This window comes from Anolis sagrei, chromosome 1 (assembly GCF_037176765.1).
Source record: "Anolis sagrei isolate rAnoSag1 chromosome 1, rAnoSag1.mat, whole genome shotgun sequence".
Classification (NCBI taxonomy): Eukaryota; Metazoa; Chordata; class Lepidosauria; order Squamata; family Dactyloidae; genus Anolis; species Anolis sagrei.
The window spans coordinates 5,449,229-5,472,564 of record NC_090021.1 but is presented as its reverse complement, the minus strand read 5'-3'; the positions used below and the strand labels follow the sequence as shown (position 1 = coordinate 5,472,564).

The window sequence follows — 23,336 nt, the reverse complement described above, 5'->3', positions numbered from 1 at the left end:
AAAGGTAAATAAAGAAAAATAAATAAACATGAAAACTAGAAAGGGAGCAAGAATGAGAAAGACACCAAAAATGAAAAATAAGAGAAAGAAGATAGAAAAGGAGGAGAGAAAGAAGGCAGAGAAATAGAGAACGAGAGGGTCAAAAAAAGGAAAGAGAGACTGTTTCTAGAGTGAAGTATTTGTATTGAGAACAAGCTTCCAGGAGAAGGAAAAAAGGCAGAGACACAGAGAATAAATTCACTTTATGTATTATCCACATAGGCTTCCATGGCAGAAAGAGAAAGACAGACTGACAGACAAATAGACGGAAACATCCAGCCCTGCAAAAAGGTTTAAATCTTCTTCGGCAAAGCAGGGCGAAGGGTCCCCAAATGACTTCCCCGCTTCCTCCTCTTCGCGACCCTTTGCACAAAGCCTCCCCAGATCTTGGCTTCCGAACGAAGAACAGCAAGAGGCAAGGAGGACAGTTTGCAAGGGGCCCAGTTTGCTGGGGGTCAAGGGTCCGAGGGGTGGCCCTTCTCTGGCCAACCCGTCCCAAGGGCCCCTCTGGGCAGTCCCGGGGTCCGAGGGGGGTCCGGCGGCATGCAGAGCGGCTCCCTCTCAGTAGACGCAGAGGTCGGGGAACTTCATCTCGTAGACCGGGATCGAGTGGCTCTGGGGCTGGCCGTAGGCGGCCGTGACGGTCCCCGAGGGGCTCGGAGGGGGCCTGCCGGGAACAGAACAGACAGCAGCATCATATTCAGAAAGGGGCTCCATTGTGAGTGTGGATTAGCCTGGTGCAAGCCATGGGAGTTACAAACCATTATAGTCACAAGCCATCATAGTTGTGGCTCATGTTGGTTAGTTGCAAACCATGTTTACTAAAAACCATATTGAGTGCAAGCCATGTCTTAGTTGCAAACCATGTTTACCAAAAACCATATTGAGTGCAAGCCATATTTTAGTCGCAAACCATGTTAGTTGCAAGTTATGTTTTAGTTGGAAGCTGTCTGTTAGCTGCAAACCATGTTTGTTAGTTGAAAGCTATGTATGTTAGCTGCAAGTCATGTTAGTTGTGAGCCATATTAGTTGTATGTCAATTTTTACTTGTAAATCCTGCTTTAGCTACAAGCCATGTTTAAGTTGCAAGCCATGTTTTAGTTGAATGCCATGTTTTAGTTGCAAGCCATGTTTTAGTTGCATGCCATGTTTCAGTTGCAAGCCATGTTTCAGTTGCAAGCCATGTTTTAGTTGCATGCCATGTTTCAGGTGCAAGCCATGTTTCAGTTGCAAGGCATGTTTTAGTTGCATGCCATGTTTCAGTTGCATACCATGTTTCAATTGCATGCCATGTTTCAGTTGCAAGCCATGTTTTAATTGCATGCTATGTTTCAGTTGCATGCCATGTTTCAGTTGCATACCATGTTTCAATTGCAAGCCATGTTTTAATTGGATGCCATGTTTTAGTTGCATGCCATGTTTCAGTTGCAAACCATGTTTTAATTGAATGCCATGTTTCAGTTGCAAGCCATGTTTTAAACTGCATGCCATGTTTCACTTGCAAACCATGTTTTAATTGAATGCCATGTTTTACTTGCATGCCATGTTTCAGTTGCAAATAATGTTTTACCTGCAAGCCATGTCAGGTGCAAACCATCTTAACTGTAAACCATGCTAGCGTGCAAGTCATATTAGTTGCAAATCATGTTAGCTGCAAATTATCTTAGGCACTTTCTACACAGTCCTACAAAATCCAGATTATTTGCTTTGAACTGTATTATGTCTACATTGCCATATAATCCAGTTCAAAGAAGATAATCTGGATTTTATATGGCAGTGTAGATGGTGCCCTAGTTGCAAGACATGTTAGCTGCAAGCCATATTAGTTAATACCCATGTTAGAGGCATAGCATGTCAATTGTGAGTAATGTTCATTAGTTGCAAACCATGTTAATTGTAAGTCACGTTTTAGTTGCAAACCACGTTAGTTGCAAGCCATGTTAGTTGAAAGCTATGTTTGTTATTTGCAAATCTTGTTCACTGCAAGCCATGCTAACTGCAAGCCACGTTATTTGCAAGCCATGCTAGTTAGTTGAAGTTGTGTTTGTTAGTTGCAAGCTATATTTTAGTTGCAAACCATGTTAACTGTAAGATATATTTTAGTTGTCAGCCATGCAATTTGAAAGCTATATATGTTCATTGCAAGCCCATATTTGATGCAAACCATAATTACAAGCCACGTTTTAATTGCAAGCCATGTCTGAGTTGCAAACCATGTTAGTTGCAACCCATGTTTTAGTTGCAAGCCATGTTAGGTGCAAACTATGTCAACTGCAACCCATGTTGGTTGCAAGCCAATGCAAGGTGCAAAAATTCTTAGCAGCAAGCCATGTTTTAGTAACAAGACATGTGTTAGCCACAAACCATGTTAGTTTTAAGCCATGTTCAAACTATGTTTTAGTTGCAAGCCATGTTAGGTGCAAACTATGTCAACTGTAAGCCATGTTGGGTGGCCAAGACCCAGTTCAGCATTCACACAATAGATGCAATAATTCCTGAACCCACTAGGTCACACTCTCTCAGTCTCAGAAGAAGGATATGGGCAATCTCCGTGGAAGAAACATGCTAAGAAAACCCTGTGGCAGGTTTACTTTAGGGTTGTCATATGTTGGAAAGGCCTTGAAGGCACAGAACAGCAACATAAAGCTGCCTTATTCCACATTATGGGGTGGGAAAGGGGATAAAAAAACAATCCGTGAGTGAGCCAATCCATCCATCCACCTTCTTCCTTACCTTATAGTGATCTCAAATATCTGGTTGAGCTTGCTTTGGAGTAGAGTGGCCTGCAAAAAGAAGCATCAAGGTGATCAGCATCATCATCATAATCATTTATTTATTTATTAAGGGACAGAGAGCTTCATCTATGCTGATGATCGTGCCATTACTGCTCAAGCAGGGAGCTTTGAGATGGTTGAACAGAAGCTCTCAGAAGCTCTAGGTGCTCTTACTGCCTATTACAGGGGAAACCAACTGATCCCTAACCCATCTAAAACACAGACATGTGCCTTTCACTTCAAAAAGAGAAGCATCCCGAGCTCTGAAGATCACCTTGGCCACAAAGTATTGTCGAAGGCTTTCATGGCAGGAATCACTCAGTTATTGTAGGTTTTTTTGGTCTATATGGCCATGTTCTAGAGGCATTCTCTCCTGACGTTTCGCCTGCATCTATGGTAAGCATCCTCAGAGGTAGTGAGGTCACCCATATAGCCTGAAAAAACCTACAACCCATTGGCCACAAAATTGTAGCAGAGGACCTGGAGATTCCTAGAAACCCAAAAATAACCAAATTTGCAGAAAGGCAAAACCACAAATGTAGAGGGATGACTATATTGGTTTCCAAATAAATAAGATGGACGGAACGAATAAACAACAACAACAACAACAACAACAACAACAACAACAGGGACAGGTGGTTATGCCAAGCATCATATGTGAAGGGGGCACAAACAACATACCCGGGCGCCACAGTGAGCCGCAATCTCTTCGAAGGGGGCTTTCTGAAACTTCTCCACCACTTGACGCCTCCTCTCCCGCTCCTGTTCCTCCACCGCAACACTGTCTACTAAAGAGAGAGAAAGAAAAGAGCACGGATTGTATTTGAAGCCTGAAATAACACCAAAGTGAAGTCACTGATAGTCTACAGGCAGTAAGATCTAACTTACAATGGGGCTGAGACAACAGGAAGTGAGAGGCTGTTAGAAATATCAACCTACTTAAAGCCTCTACTAGTGATTTGTTGTGTATATAATTCAGATTGCTTACTGAATTGTCTATATGTGCATTGGTTTGCGGTTTTTCTTTCACTCTTTGTTGTGGGAGGGGCAGCAGACCATGTGATCAGGTCTGGGCTTGTTCAGGACTCAGACTCCATTTTAGAACAGTATCTTAAAGACCAGTACAAACAGATGCATGCTTTCAGACTCTCAGACTGTACAGACTCCACTGGACTTTCAGACTAAACAGACACTCTATTAGACTGTCAAAACAGGGAGATACTTTGGACTATGGTACTTTTAGGGGACCCAAACCTGTGGGTCCCCAAATGTTTTGGCCTTCAAGTCCCAGAAAACCTAACAGCTGGTAAACTGGCTGGGATTTCTGGGAGTTGTAGGGCAAAATACCTGGGAACCCACAGGTTAAGAACCTGTTTTAGGAATTGAGACAGCTGCATATACCAAATCCATGTTTACACCACAGCTGTATCCCACACTTTCTGTTGGAAAAAGCAAAGTTTTTAAGCTTCCACTAATTATTTATTATGTACTAGCCATCCCCTGCCACACGTTGCTGTGGCCCACATGGGGGTTCTGTGTGGGAGGTTTGGCCTAATTCTTATCGTTGGTGGCGTTCAGAATGCTCTGTGATTGTAGGTGAACTATAAATCCCAGCAACTACAACTCCCAAATGTCAAGATTCTATTTTCCCTAAACTCCACCAGGGTTCACATTTGGGCATGTTGAGTATTCATGTGGAGTTTGGTCCAGATGCATCATTGTTTGAGTCCACAGTGCTCTCTGGGTGTAGATGAACTACAACTCCCAAACTCAAGGTCAATGCCCACCAAACCCTTCGAGTATTTTCTGTTGGTCATGAGAGTTGTGCGTGCTAAGTTTGATTCAATTTCATCGTTGGTGGAGTTCAGAATGCTCTTTGATTGTAGGTGAACTATAAATCCCAGCAACTACAACTCCCAAATGTCAAGATTCTATTTTCCCTAAACTCCACCAGTGTTCACATTTGGGCATCTTGAGTATTCGTGTAGAGTTTGGTCCAGATCCATCATTGTTTGAGTCCACAGTGCTCTCTGGATGTAGATGAACTACAACTCCCAAACTCAAGGTCAATGCCCACCAAACCCTTCGAGTATTTTCTGTTGGTCATGAGAGTTGTGCGTGCTAAGTTTGGTTCAATTTCATCGTTGGTGGAGTTCAGAATGCTCTTTGATTGTAGGTGAACTATAAATCCCAGCAACTACAACTCCTAAATGACAAAATCATAATTTTTTGAGTGATGGTCACTCCTTGTGCTGTGCGAGGTTTTGTTGCCAAATTTGGTGTGATTTCGTCCATTGGTTCTTTTGTTTTTAAGGTACTCATTATGCACAGAGCATTTTTAGATAGATAGATAGATAGATATAATAACTTACTGTATAGTATATGTGTGTATTGATTTGCAATTTAAGCTTAACTCTTTGTTGTGGGAGGGTCCACAAACCATGTGATCAGAACTGGGCTTGTTCAGGATTCAGACTCCATTTTAGAACAGTAGATGCTTTAGATTACAGTAGGAACAGTTTATGCCTTGAGTCTTCTTTGGGGTTGAGAAGGACGGTATACAAATAGATCCTGGAAAGTCATGCTACCCCTTTATTCTGCCTTGGTTAGACCACACCTGGAATATTGTGTCCAATTCTGGGAACCACAATTGAAGAGAGATATTGACAAGCTGGAATGTGTCCAGAAGAGGGCGACTCAAATGATAAAAGGTCTGGAGAACAAGCCCTATGAGGAGTGACTTAAGGAGCTGGGCATGTTTAGCCTGAAGAAGAGAAGGCTGAGAGGAGATATGATAGGCATGTATAAATATGCGAGAGGAAGCCACAGGGAGGAGGGAGCAAGCTTGTTTACTGCTTCCCTGGAGACTAGGACGCAATGGAACAATGGCTTCAAACTACAAGAGAGGAGATTCCATCTGAATTAAAGGAAGAACTTCCTGACTGTGAGAGCCGTTCAGCAGTGGAACTCTCTGCCCCAGAGTGTGGTGGAGGCCCCTTCTTTGGAAGCTTTTAAACAGAGGCTGGATGGCCATCTGTCAGGGGTGCTTTGAATGCAATATTCCTGCTTCTTGGCAGAATGGGGTTGGACTGGATGGCCCATGAGGTCTCTTCCAACTCTTGGATTCTATGATTCTATGATTCTACTACTACTAGTACTAATAATAATAATATTGTTCTGCAAAGTATACTTACCAATGGCTTTCTTCAGTGTTTCATAAGTGATTTCTTCAGCAGGTGCTCTCTGTAAGGTATTTGGTGGATGGCAAGGCAATGGTGAGAAGGAAAAAAAAGCAAACCACTGAGTAAATTGTACCAAGCTTCTGTTTAAACCCATGGTTTTGACATTCTATCCTCCCTAAAATGTACTAATTTATTTTACCTCATCAAACCTTCAAACCCTCTGCATCCTAATATTGCATTTTTGGGACAGAGCCATTTCCCCTTTGTCTGCTCCCCAAAGAATCCCACCCCAAAGCAAATGCCTTGCCTCTTCTCTTTCGGGGCTATTTCTCGACTCCACTTCCACCTGGAGGGAAATGGTCTCTCCAATGCTCTTCCGCTTCGAAAGCCGGTCTTCGTCTGAAAGGAGAAAAGAGGGACAAAGAGGAGAAATCATTGGGAGTCCATCAGGAGACGTTTGGGGGGCTCCAGTGACCTCTCCAGATCCCAGGGAGTAACTGAAAATAATGTACAGGAGGAGAGGAATCACCCAACCCTAGAGGCCATCTAGTCCAGGAGAGGGGGGGGGGAGGAAGAAGAAGAGGAAGAGGAGGAGGAGGAGGAGGAGGAGGAGGAAGAAGAAGAGGAGGAAGATGAAAAAGTGAAGGAGGAAGAGAAGAAGAAAAGGAGGAGGAGGAGGCAGAAGAGAAGAGGAGGAAAAGGAAGAAGACAAGTGAAAGAAGAAGAAAAGGAGGAGGAGGAAGAGGAAGAAGATGAAGAAGAAGAAAGGAGGAGGAGGAAGAGGTAGAAGATGAAGATGAAAGGAGGAGGAGAAAGAACACAAGGAGGAGGAGGAAGAGAAGGAGGAAGAAGAAGGAGAAGAAGAGGAGGAGAAGGAGGAAGAGGAAGAAGATGAAGAAGAAAGGAGGAGGAGGAAGAGGAGGAGGAAGAAGGAGAAGAAGAGGAGGAGAAGGAAGAGAAAGAAGAGGAGGAGGAGGAAGAGAAAGAAGAGGAGGAGGAGGAAGAGGAAGAAGAAAAGGAGGGGGAGGAAGAGGAAGAAGATGAAGAAGATGAAAGGAGGAGGAAGAAGAACACGAGGAGGAGGAGGAAGAGGAGGAGGAGGAAGAAGGAGGAAGAGAAAGAAGAGAAGAGGAAGGAGAAAAGGAGGAGGAGGAAGAAGAGGAGGAGAAGGAAGAGAAAGAAGAGGAGGAGGAGGAAGAGAAAGAAAGAAGAGGAAGAAGAAAAGGAGGGGGAGGAAGAGGAAGAAGATGAAAGGAGGAGGAGGAAGAACACGAGGAGGAGGAGGAAGAGGAGGAGGAGGAAGAAGGAGAAGAAGAGGAAGAGAAGGAGGAAGAGAAAGAAGAGAAGAGGAAGAAGAAAAGAAGGAGGAGGAAGAGGAGGAGAAGGAAGAGGAAGATGAAGAAGAAGAGGAGTAGGAGGAAGAGAAAGAAAGAAGAGGAAGAGGAAGAAGAAAAGGAGGGGAGAGGGAAGAAGAGGAGGAGGAGAAAGAAGAGGAAGAAGAAGAGGAGGAGGAGCAGGAAGAGAAGAGGAGAAGGAAGAGGAGGAAGACGAAGACAAAGAAAAGGAGGAGGAAGAGAAGAAGAAAAGGAGGAGGAAGTGGCAGATGACAAGCGAAAGAAGAAGAAAAGGAGAAGGAAGAGGAAGAAAGATGAGGAGGAAGAGGAGGAAGAGGACAAAGTTTGGGAAGCCAATCTGGGGGAACAATTTTTTTTTTTTGGTGCGGAGGCAATAAATATTCTATAAAATATTATGGGATATTGGAGGTATATCTCTGCCGGAGATCCATAACCCCGCTCTTGAAACCTCTGTTTTCTCTACCAATTCAATCATTCCTCTTTGCTGTTTCTGCACATTTTCTGCCCCTTGCTTTTCTGAGCTGTCCCTCCCACGGTTAAAAAAACCCCAAAACCCTCTCTTCTTGCAAATGTTCTTCCCCATTTCATTTCAATGCCCTTTTCCAGGTAACAGGTGGGAGGTGTCATTCTAGACAGCAAACATGCAAAACGCCTCCTCCGCCTCCCTAGGTGCCAATCACTTTCCAAAGCAAAGTGACATCTCTCAACATTTTCAGAGCTTTACCTTTTAGATGACATTCTGGCACAGCCACACAACATCATTCCTAAACTTTCCAAATTCATTTCCAATCTTCCTTTGAGGTGTGTCTACACTGCAGAATGAATGCAGTTTGACACCACTTTCACTGCCGTGGATCAACAGAATCAAAGAGTTGGAAGAGATCTCATGGGCCATCCAGTCCAACCCCATTCTGCCAAGAAGCAGGAATATTGCATTCAAATCACCCCTGACAGATGGCCATCCAGCCTCTGTTTAAAAGCTTCCAAAGAAGGAGCCTCCACCACACTCCGGGGCAGAGAGTTCCACTGCTGAACGGCTCTCACAGTCAGGAAGTTCTTCCTCGTGTTCAGATGGAATCTCCACTTTGTAAAACCACCATCCTCAGATTCCATAGCTTTGAGGAAATGTAGTTGAAGGGGTGCCAAACTTGAATAGGTTATTATTATTATTATTATTATTATTATTATTATTATTTTCTGCCTTCCTGTCCTAAACATGACACAAAATAATTCTACATTGTATATGTAACCAGGGTAAAAAAATGGATGGAAACTGATCGTAAATGAGAAGTGGAAACATGTAAAAGGTAAAGTGGAGTTAATGTGACTCAAAAAATATAATTCTGTTCTCAGGAATTTCAAATGCCAGGATTTCTAAATACTTTAACCTTGGGTGCATGGGTGCATCTACATGATAGATTTAAACCAGTTTGGGGCCACCTTCTCTGCCATGGCTCATACCGCCTCTATACTGCCATATGTTCCAGTTTCTGAATCCAGATTATCTGCTGTAAATTGGATTATATGGCAGTGTACACTCATATAGGTAAAGGTAAAGGTTTTCCTCTGACATTAAGTCCAATTGTGTCCTACTCTGGGGGTTGGTGCTCATCTCCATTTCTAAACCAAAGAGCCGGCGTTGTCCGTAGACACCTCCAAGGTCATGTCACCACTGGCATGATGGCATGGAGTGCCATTACCTTCCTGCCAAAAAGTAATGGCACTATTCACATTTGCATGTTTTCGAACTGCTAAATTAGTAGAAGCTGGAGGGAGCTCACCCTGCTCCCCGGATTTGAACCTGCAACCTTTCAATCAGCAAGTTCAGCAGCTCAGCGATTTAACCCACTGCGCCACCAGGGGTTCCCCGTAGACTCATATACTGTATATACTCGAGTAAAAGCCTAGTTTTTCCTCTCGGCTTATACTCCGGTCAACGTTATTTAATATTTTACTTTGTTATTATTATTTTTATTACATGTATTATTTTACTCTGATCTGGCCACAGTGGTCCACGCTCTTGTTACATCCCGAATAGACTACTGCAACACACTCTACGTGGGGTTGCCCTTGAAGACTGTTCGGAAACTTCAACTGGTCCAGCGAGCAGCAGCCAGATTGCTCATTGGAGCGACATACAGGGAGCACACCACCCCCCTGCTGTGTCAGCTCCACTGGCTGCCGGTTCAGTTCCGAGCACAATTCAAGGTGCTGGTTTTGACCTACAAAACCCTTTACGGTTCCGGTCCAGTGTATCTGTCCAAACGTCCCACTACGTCCCACCCCGGAATTTGAGATCATCTGGGGAGGCTATCACAAGTGAGGCTGGTGGGGACGAGGAGCAGGGCTTTCTCAGTGGTGGCCCCTCACCTGTGGAACTCACTCCCGGGGGAAATAAGGGCATCAACATCCCTCCTCTCCTTCAGGAGGAAGGTAAAGACATGGTTGTGGGACCAGGCCTTCGGGCAATCTGACAACTAAATATGGACAACCAGATGGATAGGACTGACAGGATTGACAATTGTGGAATTGGAATTTGAACTATGAGATTGCGAAACGCTGACCGTCAATGAGGAGAAATGGTTTGTATTGGTTCTATTGCTTTTACTGGTTTTATGGTTGTTTTCACCTTGCAAGAATTGTTGTTTCTGTTAATTGATGTTATTGCTAGAATTTCTGTTTTCTGTTAATTGATGTTATTTTGTCTTATTGTTGTTATGTGATGCGGGCATCGAATTGTGCCTTGCTTTTGTAAGCCGCCCTGAGTCCCCTTCGGGGTGAGAAGGGTGGGGTAGAAGCAACCAAAATAAATAAATAATAAATAAATACTCTTTTCATCATTATTATTATTATTACATTTATTACTTTACTCTATTATTACTGTTATTATTACATTTCCATTATTTTACTCTATTATTATTATTATTATTATTATTATTATTATTATTATTATTACATTATGTTACCCTCTTTATTCTTATTGGAAGGATACATAAGCACATTTAAGTTGAAGAAGGTTAGAATCAGAGTTGGACAGTCTTATCTTAAATTACAGTGTTATGTAAATATTCAAAAACATTTAACTTTCTGATGTTATTTTGAAACTGACCAGTAGCTTCTATATTTCCCACCCTAGGTTTATACTCGAGTCAATACATTTTCCCAGTTTTTGTGGTAAAATTAGGTGCCTCGGTTTATATTCGAGTCGCCTTATACTCGAGTATATACGGTAATTCAATTCAAAGCAGATAATCTGGATTCAGAAACTGGAACATATGGCAGTGTAGATTCAGCCTCCGTTTTACAGTGGTTGTCTTCAGGTTGCTCATCCCAAACTGTGTCCCTGCATTAAGGGTTCGGTCTACATGACCTCTGGAGAGCCCAGCCCTTGTACCTGTCAGCTGTGGGACGTAAGGGGTGCTCAGCCGGTCCGAATTGTAGCCGCTGCCTCCGAGGACTTCGCTGATCTTGCTCTGCCGGAAGAGGATTTCGGGTCCGAGGCGGTCCAGGTTCCTGGACAGTCTACAGAACACAGAGGGGAAAACACTGAAAGGCAATCCCAATTCCTCCTTGCCAAGAGAGCCTAGAGCAGATGTATGGCATTTTTGTATGGCTTCCTTGGAGCTGTTTAACAAATAGGGAAGCTGATGAGGAAACACAACCTACAAACTATCTACAGACCCACCAAGAATGTCCAACAACCACCAGGTCAGGCTCCACAGAGAAGCCACTGAAATCCACAAGCATGTTGACAATTTCAATAGAAAGGAGGAAACCATGAAAATGAACAAAATCTTGCTACCAGTATTAAAAAAAACTCTAAAATTACAACAGCAAAACAACAGAGAGGAAACAAACAAGGACATCTAATCACCTCTCAACAAAAGATTGCCCCAGGCACTGCCAGGCCATCAAATGCTTATCAAGGTGGTCAGTTGAAACATTCACACCTAGCTCCAGCAGACAAGAGTCCTTTGTCCCACCCTGGTCATTCCACAGATATATAAACCCTTTTTCCTAGTTCCAACAGACCTCACTACCTCTGAGAATGCTTGCCATAGATGCAGGTGAAACGTCAGGAGAGAATGCTTCTAGAACATGGCCATATAATCCGAAAAAACCCACAACAACCCAGTGATTCTGGCCATGAAAGCCTTCGACAAGACAAGACATAGGGGATGTTTTCCCAGAGAATCAGTTGGCCAGGCCTTCCCAGCCTTCAGAGAATGGGGAGTTAACTCGTGATGAGAGACTACGTCTCCGTTCAGAGATATCCAAGGAAAGGTTAATGAGGAGGTCAGAAAGATTTGTGAGAAACAGTCCTTAAAGTCCAGTTGCAAAAAAGATGATCTCATGTTTGTTGGGTCAGATTTGAGCGTAAACTGGGTTGTGTCTCTCTGAGCTCTTCAAAGCGGACAAATTCGGTAAACAATGCTGTTCATGACCAGCTCTCAATTTTTGCCTCTGCTTGTGAATGGATTTTGCCTTGCTTAAGTTCCTGTTTTCATGCCATGGATTACTGACTATGCTTTGATTCCTTGGATTTTCATGTACCTTGTTATATTGGCTCTCACGTATCTTGATCTCTTGGATGTTCTGCCTTTTGATATTTTGGGATTTTAATGGATATTACCTGTTTAGGCTTTTGATCTTGGTATTGTGGACTATAGCTTTTATATAGCATGTATTCTACTGCCTTTTGAGAAATACCTTTTTTCCCTTATGTATTTGTCTTTTGTAAATAAACTTCTGAAGTTAGCAACTGCTAGACTCTGAGTGATGCTGGGAGAAAAGGTGTTCCTAGCCTAGTGTGCAACAGCTGCACCCTTGCAGTCATTTCGCAAATACTTGCACACTTGCAGTCATTTCACAAATAATTACAACCTTGTAGTCTTTTTGCAAATAATTGCACCCTTGCAGTCACTTCACAAATAATTGCACCTTTGCAGTCATCTCGCATATAATTGCACCCTTGCAGTCGTTTTGCAAATAATTGCACCATTGCAGTCATCTCGCAAATAATTGCACCCTTGCTGTCATCTCGCAAATAATTGCACCCTTGCAGTCGTTTTGCAAATAATTGCACCCTTGCAGTCATCTCGCAAATAATTGCACCTTTGCAGTCGTCTCGCATATAATTGCACCCTTGCAGTCGTTTTGCAAATAATTGCACCATTGCAGTCATCTCGCAAATAATTGCACCCTTGCTGTCGTCTCGCATATAATTGCACCCTTGCAGTCGTTTTGCAAATAATTGCATCCTTGCAGTCATCTCGCAAATAATTGCACCCTTGCTGTCGTTTTGCAAATAATTGCACCCTTGCAGTCATCTTGCAAATAACTGCACCCTCGCAGTCATCTCGCAAATAATTGCACCCTTGCTGTCATCTCGCAAATAATTACAACCTTGTAGTCTTTTTGCAAATAATTGCACCCTTGCAGTCATCTCGCAAATAATTGCACCTTTGCAGTCATCTCGCATATAATTGCACCCTTGCAGTCGTTTTGCAAATAATTGCACCATTGCAGTCATCTCGCAAATAATTGCACCCTTGCTGTCATCTCGCAAATAATTGCACCCTTGCAGTCGTTTTGCAAATAATTGCACCCTTGCAGTCATCTCGCAAATAATTGCACCTTTGCAGTCATCTCGCATATAATTGCACCCTTGCAGTCGTTTTGCAAATAATTGCACCATTGCAGTCATCTCGCAAATAATTGCACCCTTGCTGTCGTCTCGCATATAATTGCACCCTTGCAGTCGTTTTGCAAATAATTGCATCCTTGCAGTCATCTCGCAAATAATTGCACCCTTGCTGTCGTTTTGCAAATAATTGCACCCTTGCAGTCATCTTGCAAATAACTGCACCCTCGCAGTCATCTCGCAAATAATTGCACCCTTGCTGTCATCTCGCAAATAATTACAACCTTGTAGTCTTTTTGCAAATAATTGCACCCTTGCAGTCATCTCGCAAATAATTGCACCTTTGCAGTCATCTCGCATATAATTGCACCCTTGCAGTCGTTTTGCAAATAATTGCACCATTGCAGTCATCTCGCAAATAATTGCACCCTTGCTGTCATCTCGCAAATAATTGCACCCTTGCAGTCGTTTTGCAAATAATTGCACCCTTGCAGTCATCTCGCAAATAATTGCACCTTTGCAGTCATCTCGCATATAATTGCACCCTTGCAGTCGTTTTGCAAATAATTGCACCATTGCAGTCATCTCGCAAATAATTGCACCCTTGCTGTCGTCTCGCATATAATTGCACCCTTGCAGTCGTTTTGCAAATAATTGCATCCTTGCAGTCATCTCGCAAATAATTGCACCCTTGCTGTCGTTTTGCAAATAATTGCACCCTTGCAGTCATCTTGCAAATAACTGCACCCTCGCAGTCATCTCGCAAATAATTGCACCCTTGCTGTCATCTCGCAAATAATTACACCCTTGCAGTCGTTTTGCAAATAATTGCACCCTTGCAGTCATCTTGCAAATAATTGCAGCCTCGCAGTCATCTTGCAAATAATTGCACCCTTGCAGTCACCTTGCAAATAATTGCACCCTTGCAGTCATCTTGCAAATAATTGCACTTTTACAGTCATTCGCAAATAATTTAACCCTTGCAGTCATCTCGCAAATAATTGCACCCTTGCCCTCATCTTGCAAATAATTGTACCCTTGCAGTCATTTCACAAATAATTGCACCCTTGCACTTGTCTTGCAAATAATTGCACCCTTGCAGTCTTCTTGCAAATAACTGCACCCTTGCAGCCATTTCACAAATAATTGCATCTCTGCTGTCATTTCACAAATACTTGCACCCTTGCAATCATTTCACAAATAATACAAAGCCGATTGTTATTTTTCTCTAGATAGCTAGAAGGGTGCACTGCCGTTGCAAATGATCAAAGCATATAATCATGAGACTCTCAGGATTATTTGGGAACCTTTCTGCCGAAAAGAGATAGTTAGAAGCATGCCTTTTTACCTGGGCTTCTCTGTAAACACGCCTTCGGGGAGCATGAACAGAGCCTCCTTCTGCCTCATCTCAATAACCTGGAGAAAATAGAAAAATTAAGGGTTTTTTTCTTAATTTGTGTGCTTTCTAAAAAAAATTCAAACCCATGACGATTGAAGTGGGGTCAAATTGCATCAATTCCACAGTGTGGATGCACCCATATGCCAGTTATAGGTTTCTCTGATTTTTCTACATAAGGTTGACCTTCCCTATCCATGGATTTTGCATCCATAGATTCAGTCAAAACGTTAGAAAATAATACGTTCCAGCACGCATTTGAGTTGTTTGTTCTTTCGCATAAGATACTGTATTTTCTTAGGCTGTCACATATCTAAAGGGATTTGAGCACCCAAAGATTTGGGCAGCGGCTTACAATAACACCAAGGCAATTTCAAACCTAAAAATATACAAACATTCTAATAGAACTCAGTGTTAATGGTACTGAAAACTGTTACAATCCTTAAAAAGTGATGAAAAACTAATCTCGAACTATAGAAAACAGATCTGTGAAAGGACTTCCATAATAACTCTTTAGGCCATGTGACTGGAGACCCCTTAGACTTGCAATTCCACTTTAATTGCTACGGCTTAAAGTGCATCTACACTGTGGAATTAACACAGTTTGACGCTACTTTTGTGTCTTGGCTGAAGGCTATGGAATCTTGGGAATTGTCATTCATCTTCTCTTCCAAAGAGTGTTAATGCCTCACCAAGAAACACTGAGCCATGGCATTTGAAGTAATGTCAAACTGTATTAATTATACAGTGTAGATGCACCCTGAGAAAGGTGAAGATACTAGGTTGAACTGCTCTTCTCCACCAGTGTTTTCTGCCTTTTCTGAGGAGGAAAGGAAGCAGAGAAGGGGAAGGCAAGAGGAGTGAAGGTTGGACCTCGTGGATGTGCTGGACGAAGGCAGGCACCGTGGTCAGTTGGCTGATCAGGTTCAGGTAGGCAGCCCCCAAAGCATAGAGCGCACAGCGGCTGTAAAGGGGAAGGTTGTCTTCGTTCACTTGCGCCAATTCCTGCAAAAGGAAGGGAGAAGCCAATGGAGAGCCAGCAAGGTCAATGCCAATTACTCTCTCTCTCTCAAACACACAGACACACAAACATACATTAGGGTATATATGAGTCCGCTTAGGGAGATAGGGTTGGATATAAATTATTATTATTATTATTATTATTATTATTATTATTATTAGAAACACAACAAGATGAGTCCACAGCAGACAAGATCACTCTGCTGGCTGTTGTATTGTATTGGATCACACACTTCCCAACTGTCTATGACTGTGTGATGTATTATTATTATTATTATTATTATTATTATTATTATTATATCCTCAGCGTTGCCCAGATGTCCTTACTGCCTGCTTTCTCCTTTCTCCAACTCTGAGAAACTTTACAATGTCAGTGCTCTGGCAGATCTCTTTGGGAAGACTCTTCCTCATTTTATTATAATAATAATAATAATAATAATAATAATAATAATAATAATAATAGACTTTATTTATCTTCCACCCTTCTCCCTGAGAGGACTCAGAGCGGATTATAGCATATAATCAGACATAGACAAACATTCAATGCCTTGTTACAATGAAATACAATAAAACACAAATACACAGACAAAGGCAAAGGCTTCTCCTTTCGTTTCCGGCTTCTGGAGGCAGTGCTCATCTCTGGCTCTGGGGGAGGTGTTCATCTCCATTCCCAAGTCGAGGAGCCTGTGTTGTCCATAGACACCTCCTAGTCATATGACCGGCATGACTGCATGGAGTGTCTTTTTGTCTTCCCACTGAGGAAGTACCTATTGATCTACTCACATTTGCATGTTTTGGAACTGCTAGGTTGGCAGGAGCTAGGACTAAAAGTGGAAGCTCTCCCTGACCCACAAATTCGAACTGCCAACTTTCAGGTCAGCAGTTCCGCATCACAAGGGTTTAACTCATTGTGCCACCATGACCCCTTTTTCCTCATATACCTTCTTCCTCTCTTATTTACCTTCCTTTCCTTCTCTCTCTCATACACCTTTCTTTCTTTTCCCCTTCCTTCCCTCTTTCCTTCTCTTCTTTTTTTCTCTTCCCTCCCTCCCTTTCTCTTTTCTTTCTCTTCCTTTCCTCCACATACCTCATACCTTTCTCTTTTCTTTTCCCTTTCTCCCCTCCTTTCTTTCTTCTCTTCCCTTCCTCCCTTCATTTCTCTCCCCTCTTTCCCTTCATCCCTTCCTTTCTCTTCATTCTCTTCCTTTCTTCCCCTCATCCATTTCCCTCTTTCCTTTCCCCTTCTCCCTCTCTCTTTTTCTCTTCTCTTCCTCCCTTCATTTTTTTGTCTTTCCCTTCATCCCTTCCTTTCTCTTCCCTTCTTTCTCTTCCTTTCCTTTCCTTCACCATACCTTTCCTTTTTCTTCCTTTCCCTTTCTCCCTCCTCCCTTTTCTCCTCCCCTTCGTTCCTTCCTTTCTCTTCCTTCCCTTCCCTTCCCTCATACCTTCCCCCCTCCTTTCCCATCTCCCTTCCTTTCTTCTCTTCCTTTTGTCCCCTCTCCTCTGTACCTTTCCACCCTTCTTTTCTCCTTTCTCCCTCCCTCCAACCTTCCTTCCTTTCTCTTCTTTCCCTCCTTTCTTCTTTCCTCCCTTTCTTCCCTTCAAACACGTATCACCTTTCTATCCAGTGATGTCACAGAAGGCCACTTCACCCTGCAACAACCTTTGTGGTTCAAACATACAAACACACACCAACCTGCATACTTTAGCTATAACACATATATAGATAGAGAGATGCATATTCTGCAATGTGAGGTGTTCCTTGCAGAAAAGACCTGAGCATCTCCCAAGGCTTCCTTTGCCCAAAGCCTTACCTGCATGGCCAAGACCAGCCGGATGAGGTCCACCACCACCTCTTCGTTGGCCAGTTCGATGCTGATGACAGCCAGCAGGGCATAGATGGCCTCAAAGTGCGCCCGGTTGTTGTTCTCCTCTTTGCAAGTCAAATAGATGTGTCGGTAGAGATGCTGGGAGTGCTGTGGGTGAAACGGGAAGAAAGTCAGAGATCCTCATTGCTCAGTAGAAGCGGGGCCATTCTTGGCTGGGGTTCAGTGTCAGGGGTTCAATGGCGGTCTCCCATCCAAGTCCTAGCCAGGGCTGACCCTGCTTAGCATCCAAAATTGGATAAGACATGGCACCACTGTTGACTTATAGCGATCCTGCAGTGGTTTAACCCACGGTAGCTCAGCGGGTTAAACCGCTGCAGAAAAAACTTGCTGACCGGAAGCCAAGGATCAGGGTGAGCTCCTGCTGTGAGCTGTGAGGATGATCCAAATGCACTGCTTCCAAGCTGCAAGCTTTCTTCTCCTTAGATTTCTTTGAGAGCATCCCAATCCCCGCATATTTCCAATTTCCTATTCCTGGACTGCAACTCCCAGCAATCCTCCAGATAGAGATAGATAGATAGATAGATAGATAGATAGATAGATCAGGAGGACTGCTGGGAGTTGCAGTCCAAGAATAGGTAGAGAACGAAAAAAGGGGAGAAAGAGGAAGGGAAAGAAAGGAGGGGAAGAACGGGGAGGGGAAGAGAAGGAAGGAAGGAAGGAGAGAAGGCAAGAAAAAAAGGGAAGGAAAGAGAGAAAGAATGAAGGAGAGAAAGAGGGAGGGAAGGTTGGCCACAGCAACGTGTGGTGGGTACAGCTAGTCTATCAATATAAATAAAAATGTAATGTTCGTTTGTGGGATTAACAGAACTCAAAAACCACTGGACGAGTTGACACCAAATTTGGACACTGTGCACCTTTCAGGCCAATGAGTGGCCATCGCTCATAAAAACACCAAAAAACACAGCAGAAGAGACTTGAAAAGCCAAAAAATAAAAAAATACATTACAACCACATATATACACAAACACACATATATACACATATACACAAATATACAGACACACATATACACATATATACACACACAAAACAAATATACAAAGAATATACACAAACACACATATATACAAAAATATATACACGCATATATACGCATACACACACACACAATACACATATACACAGAAAGGGAGAAGGAAGGAGAGAAGGAGGGAGAAAAAGAGGGGAAGAAGGAGGGAAGGAGAGAAGTAAAGAAAGGTAGAGGAGGAAGGAGAGAAGGAAATAAAGAAGTGAAATAAGGAAGGAATGAGAGAGGGAAGAATGGAACCAAAGAGCAAAGGAAGAGAGGAAAGACACAGGTCGAGAAGGAAGAAAAAAGAAGGAAAAGAAAAAGAGGGAAGGAAGGAGAGAAGGGAGAGAAAGAGGGAAGGAGGATTGGCCACAGCAACGTGTGGCGGGTACAGCTAGTCTATATATAAAAAATATAATGTTAATTTGTGGGACACGCATAACTCAAAAACCACTGGACAAAATGACACCAAATTTGGCCACAAGACACCTACTAACCCAAGGAGTGGCCATCACTCAAAAAATCACCAAAAAACAGTGAAAAGAACTTAAAAATCCCCAAAAGGTAAAAGACAACACTGCGCATGCGTGCAAATGAACTCCATGGCTTTGCCCCCTCCTACGCAAGGACACTGCAAATGTGAGAGGCACTGCCAACCATCCTCCCTCTTCCGGCCAGAGCAGGAGCTAGGAATGGATGACACAATGGTGGGTCCATCGAGGTGGGGAACCTCATCCACCGCCAGGAAAGGAAAGAGCGAGATGTTGCACTCCAGAATAGCAAATAGCCCCTCTGACTAAAACACACCACACGTTGAGTGAAGGAACAATCCTCTTTATTAAATCTTAGCAAAAAGCCAGTAGCAATAAATGCTTGTAATGGTAGAAAAGATTCCAAAAAAGCAATAAGGCATTCAAAGGCAGCAAGATAAAACAGTGTCCAAAACATAGCAATCAAAAGCAATGGCAAAAAAGCATGAGAATATAATATCTAGATGATATCTAGACAGGAATCAAGCAAGAACAGACCAGACGCTGTTAGTCACCTGGAAAGGCTAGAAAAATCCATGAAGACGAGACCACTTGAGCAGGAATTCCATGAGGCTTATACTTGGTTTCCAAATGATGCCTAATCTGACAAGATTTTCTACAGACAAACTTTAAATCCCAAAAACTGGTTTCGTTTGCCACCAGACTTTGACTTTAATTGACAAATTCTTTTGGATCTACATAAACATTGGGCCTCTTGTTGATTCTGGCTAATCTCCAGCCGCCCACTCTGCTTATCTGACTCCTCATTAACTTTCCCAGGTGCCAGACTGTTTTCCAAACTAGAACCTGGAAAGCTCACAGACAAAGGGAGTAAACCTTTTTCTCAAGAGCTGACAGAAGCATTCTCATGAGAATCTGCCCTTTGCACCAAAGCCTCTCTGTCAGTGTCTGATTGAAACTCATTGACCAAAGTGTCTCCATCTTGCATCCCCCACATCAGAAGGAACAGGAGACTGATTTCCCTCCTCATTACCCACATCAGGCACAGAAACATCATGAGACTGAAACACAATCACAGGTTCAGGTTCAAACACAGGCTGAGTCCCAACAGGAGAGAAGGAAAGAGAAAAGGAAAGAAGGAGAGGAAGAGAAACGAAGGAGGAAAGAGAGAAGGAAGGATGGAAGCAAATAGTGAGGGAAAGAAGGAAAGAAAGAGGTAGCGAAGGAAGGAAGGAAGGAAGGACAGAAGGAAAAGGGAGGTGAAGGATGGAAAGAGGTAGAGAAGGAAGGAAGGAGAGAAGGAAAGAAAAAAGGGAGGAAGGAAGGGAAGAAAGAAGGGAAAAAAGAAGGAGAGAAAGAGGGAGGGATGGTTGGCCACAGCAACGCTAGTGGGTACAGCTAGTGTGTGTGTGTTCGTAACCAGTGGTTTTCCAAAAAATTATGAATCCCATTTCCCAAATGGTTATGGAGATTCACATTATTATTTCCCAAAGCTCTGTAACATTGTATTCTTTGCAATTCTCCATACCTTTTTCATGAAGACAGTGTCCTGACGGGAGCATTTGTCCACTTTGATCTTCAGGACGGAGATATCGCTGATGGTGCTGCAAAGAAAATAATCCAAAAGTGGAGAAAAAGCCAGCGACGTGGGCAAAACTTGTAGAAGAAAGGGGAGTTGTCAGGAAAATCTACAATTAGATTAGAACAGGCATGAGCAAACTTGGGTCTTCCCTCCAGGTGTTTTGGATTCCAACTCCCATTATTTCTAACAGCCTCAGTCCCTTTCCTTTCCCTCTCAGCCGCTTAAGCGTTTCAGTCAGTCAGGAGGGCTTGAATGGTGCCTTCCTACATGGTAGGAGGTTAGACTAGATAGCCTTTGGGGCCTCTTCTAACTCTATAACTTGTTAGATTCTAAGCACAATGGTACCACATTTGAATTGCCCGTCTTGCTCTCTCTTCTGGGGGCCATTAGACATAGGCCAGCTGGCCATCTGTCAGGAGGGCTTGGATGGTACCTTCCTACATAGTAGGAGGTTAGACTAGATAGCCTTTAGGGCCTCTACTAACTCTATAACTCATGTGATTTGAAGAACAATGGCACCACATTTGAATTGCCCATCTTGCTCTCTCTTCTGGGGGCCTTTAGACATAGGCCAGCTGGCCATCTGGCAGGAGGGCTTGGGTGGTGCTTTTCTGCATGGCAGGAGGTTAGACTAGATAGCCTTTGGGCCCTCTTCTAACTCTGTAACTCATCTGATTCAAAGCACAATGGCACCACATTTGAATTGCCAATCTTGCTCGCTCCACTGGCGGGTCATTAAACAGAGGATGGTCATTAGGAAGGTAGGGCTGGATGGCCTTTGGGGTTCCAATCCTGACCAGGTGTACTGCCTGACCTGATGGTCTGGAACTTGGGCCTGTTCCCATGCCGGTCGATGAAGCTGATGAGGATCTGGAGGACGAAGAGGCGGATTTCGGGGTCCTCCATCAAGGCTGCCGAAAGCAGCCGGTCCAAGAAAGAGCTGGGAAGGGCGGTCAGCATGTTGGAGCACTGGAAGCCAGTGGAAACCTGCAAGCGGTGCAGAATTCAGATCCATCAGAGAGCAGTGGGTGAGGGGGAAATACAGCTTGAGTCCCCTTAGTATCCAAAAATGACCAGACAGAATTGAGGATGTATCTGCACTGTAGAATGAATACAGCTTGGCACCACATTAACTGCACCGGCTCAATGTGATGAGACCCTGGGAGCTGTAATTTTGCAAAGCCTTGAGCTTCCTCTGCCAAAGAGTGCTGGTTTCTCACTAAACTACAGCTCCCAATAGTCCACAGCAAGGAACCACGGGAGTTAAAGCTCCACTCAAAGTAATGGAAACCTGGGATATGTAGTTTGGTGAGGCCCCATCGCTCTTTGGCAGACTTTATAGAACAGCAACTCCCAGGATCACACAGCATCCAGCCAGGGCACTTAAAGTGGTGCCAAACTGCATTAATAATCCACAGTGTAGATGCACCCCAGGATAATTGCTGGGTGTGACGATGTGTAACTTTTATTCTTATGGTTATGTGTTGTTTAAACAGTAGTTAATAAATGGAAAGTATGTAGGATTATATTTTGTTACAGATAGTGGCTAGTTTGGCTTGAGCAGAGTTGTCATAGCACGGCGCAGCTGTTTGACAGTGGCAGTCTGTGACCATTAGAGTTGCAGGAAGGACTGATTTCTCTAGTGGGAGAATCAGGGAAGAATCTGTAAGCCGGTGGGCTACAGAGAACACTGAAATCTCTGGGTAGGAGATTCAGGGAACTATTTTGTGACCAAAGAGGTTACAGGAAAGGACCCGGTAGTGATAAAGCTACAGGGGATTATTGATTCTGGGTTAAGAATCAAGGTTTGGCTGGGAGCCAATTCTGTTAAATAAGCCTTTTAGCTTATTTGTTTTCTTAGGACAGTTGTCCAGGAAAGATACATCTGCTTACAGAAACCTCTTAAAGTCTGTACCTAAAGTTACTCATGAAATCTTACTAATGTAACCAATCAAGATTTGTGCCTCTTGTGAAGAAACAATCGAATCTGTTATACCTTGCTTATTCCAATAAATTTGTTACTGTTTTCCTCAAGCCTTGCCTGATACAGTTTCTCCTAAGTCAAACAGCCTGCATAAGAAGTAAAACCAAACCAGGGACAGTAAACGCTACGCTATCAAATAAGTAAATCCTTCTTTGTAAAACAGCTCCTAAGTTGATGCTGAGAATTACTGGGTTTCCTCACAGATTAGGTGGCAGTAATTTTACGCTCTTTTACACTGGGTACCTGGAGAAGCGATTTCAGGAGCATCACCTGCGTCAACCGATTCCTGTTCTCTCTGCAAAAACAAAAAGGGAGGAAAGGTTAAAACATCCAAGTCAAAGAAGAGCTGCAGATTTGAATTAACTAGAAGCAAAAACCTGCTAAAACCCTCACAGGGTGCATTCTACAGTGCAGAATGAATGCAGTTTGACACCACTTTAACTGCCCTGGCTGAATGCTGTGGGATCCTGGGAATTGTCGTTCTGTAAGGTCTTTAGCCTTCTCTGTGAAAGAGAGATAAGGGCATCACCAAACTACATATCTCAGGGTTCCATTACATTGAGTGGAGCCTCCAGTAGTGCAATGGGTTAAACCCTTGTGCAGGCAGGACTGATGACCAATACATCAGCGGTTTGAATCTGGGGAGAATGGGTTGATCTCTCTCTGTCAGCTCCAGCTCGCACTATAAATTTCCGTGACTCAGTGCTATGGAACCCTGGGATTTGTAGTTTGGTGAGACACTTCTCTTGGGCAGAGAAGCTTAAGTTCTCAAACTACAATTCCCAGGATTCCATTAGCATTGAGAAAAGGGCAGTTCAAGTGGTACCAAACTGTGCCAATTCTAGGACTACCATGATCTTCTGACCAGCAGATCTTTTTCAGAGCTTTCTGGACTACAGTCCCTATCATCTCCATTGCAACCTTGCAACTGAGAGCAATAGTTTATCAGCATCATGGGAGTTGCAGTCTAC

The 23,336-nt window shown here is 43.3% G+C and overlaps 1 protein-coding gene across 4 annotated transcripts in view; it reads right to left on the bottom strand.

Moving 5' to 3' along the window:
• Positions 1 to 223: 223 nt before the first annotated feature.
• Positions 224 to 23,336, bottom strand: part of EFR3B (EFR3 homolog B) — a 148,939-nt gene continuing 125,826 nt past the window's right edge. For all 4 annotated transcript variants that reach the window (XM_060754713.2, XM_060754712.2, XM_060754714.2 and 1 more), the window contains exons 12-23: positions 22,609 to 22,660; positions 21,196 to 21,368; positions 20,328 to 20,403; positions 17,225 to 17,386; positions 15,264 to 15,395; positions 14,343 to 14,410; positions 10,745 to 10,872; positions 6,303 to 6,394; positions 6,008 to 6,056; positions 3,495 to 3,601; positions 2,773 to 2,822; positions 224 to 706 (exon numbers count right to left, since the gene is read on the bottom strand). In XM_060754713.2, the coding sequence (XP_060610696.2) occupies positions 601 to 706; positions 2,773 to 2,822; positions 3,495 to 3,601; positions 6,008 to 6,056; positions 6,303 to 6,394; positions 10,745 to 10,872; positions 14,343 to 14,410; positions 15,264 to 15,395; positions 17,225 to 17,386; positions 20,328 to 20,403; positions 21,196 to 21,368; positions 22,609 to 22,660 (1,195 nt within the window). In that variant the 3' untranslated portion in view covers positions 224 to 600. The remainder of the gene's footprint in view (positions 707 to 2,772; positions 2,823 to 3,494; positions 3,602 to 6,007; positions 6,057 to 6,302; positions 6,395 to 10,744; positions 10,873 to 14,342; positions 14,411 to 15,263; positions 15,396 to 17,224; positions 17,387 to 20,327; positions 20,404 to 21,195; positions 21,369 to 22,608; positions 22,661 to 23,336) is intronic.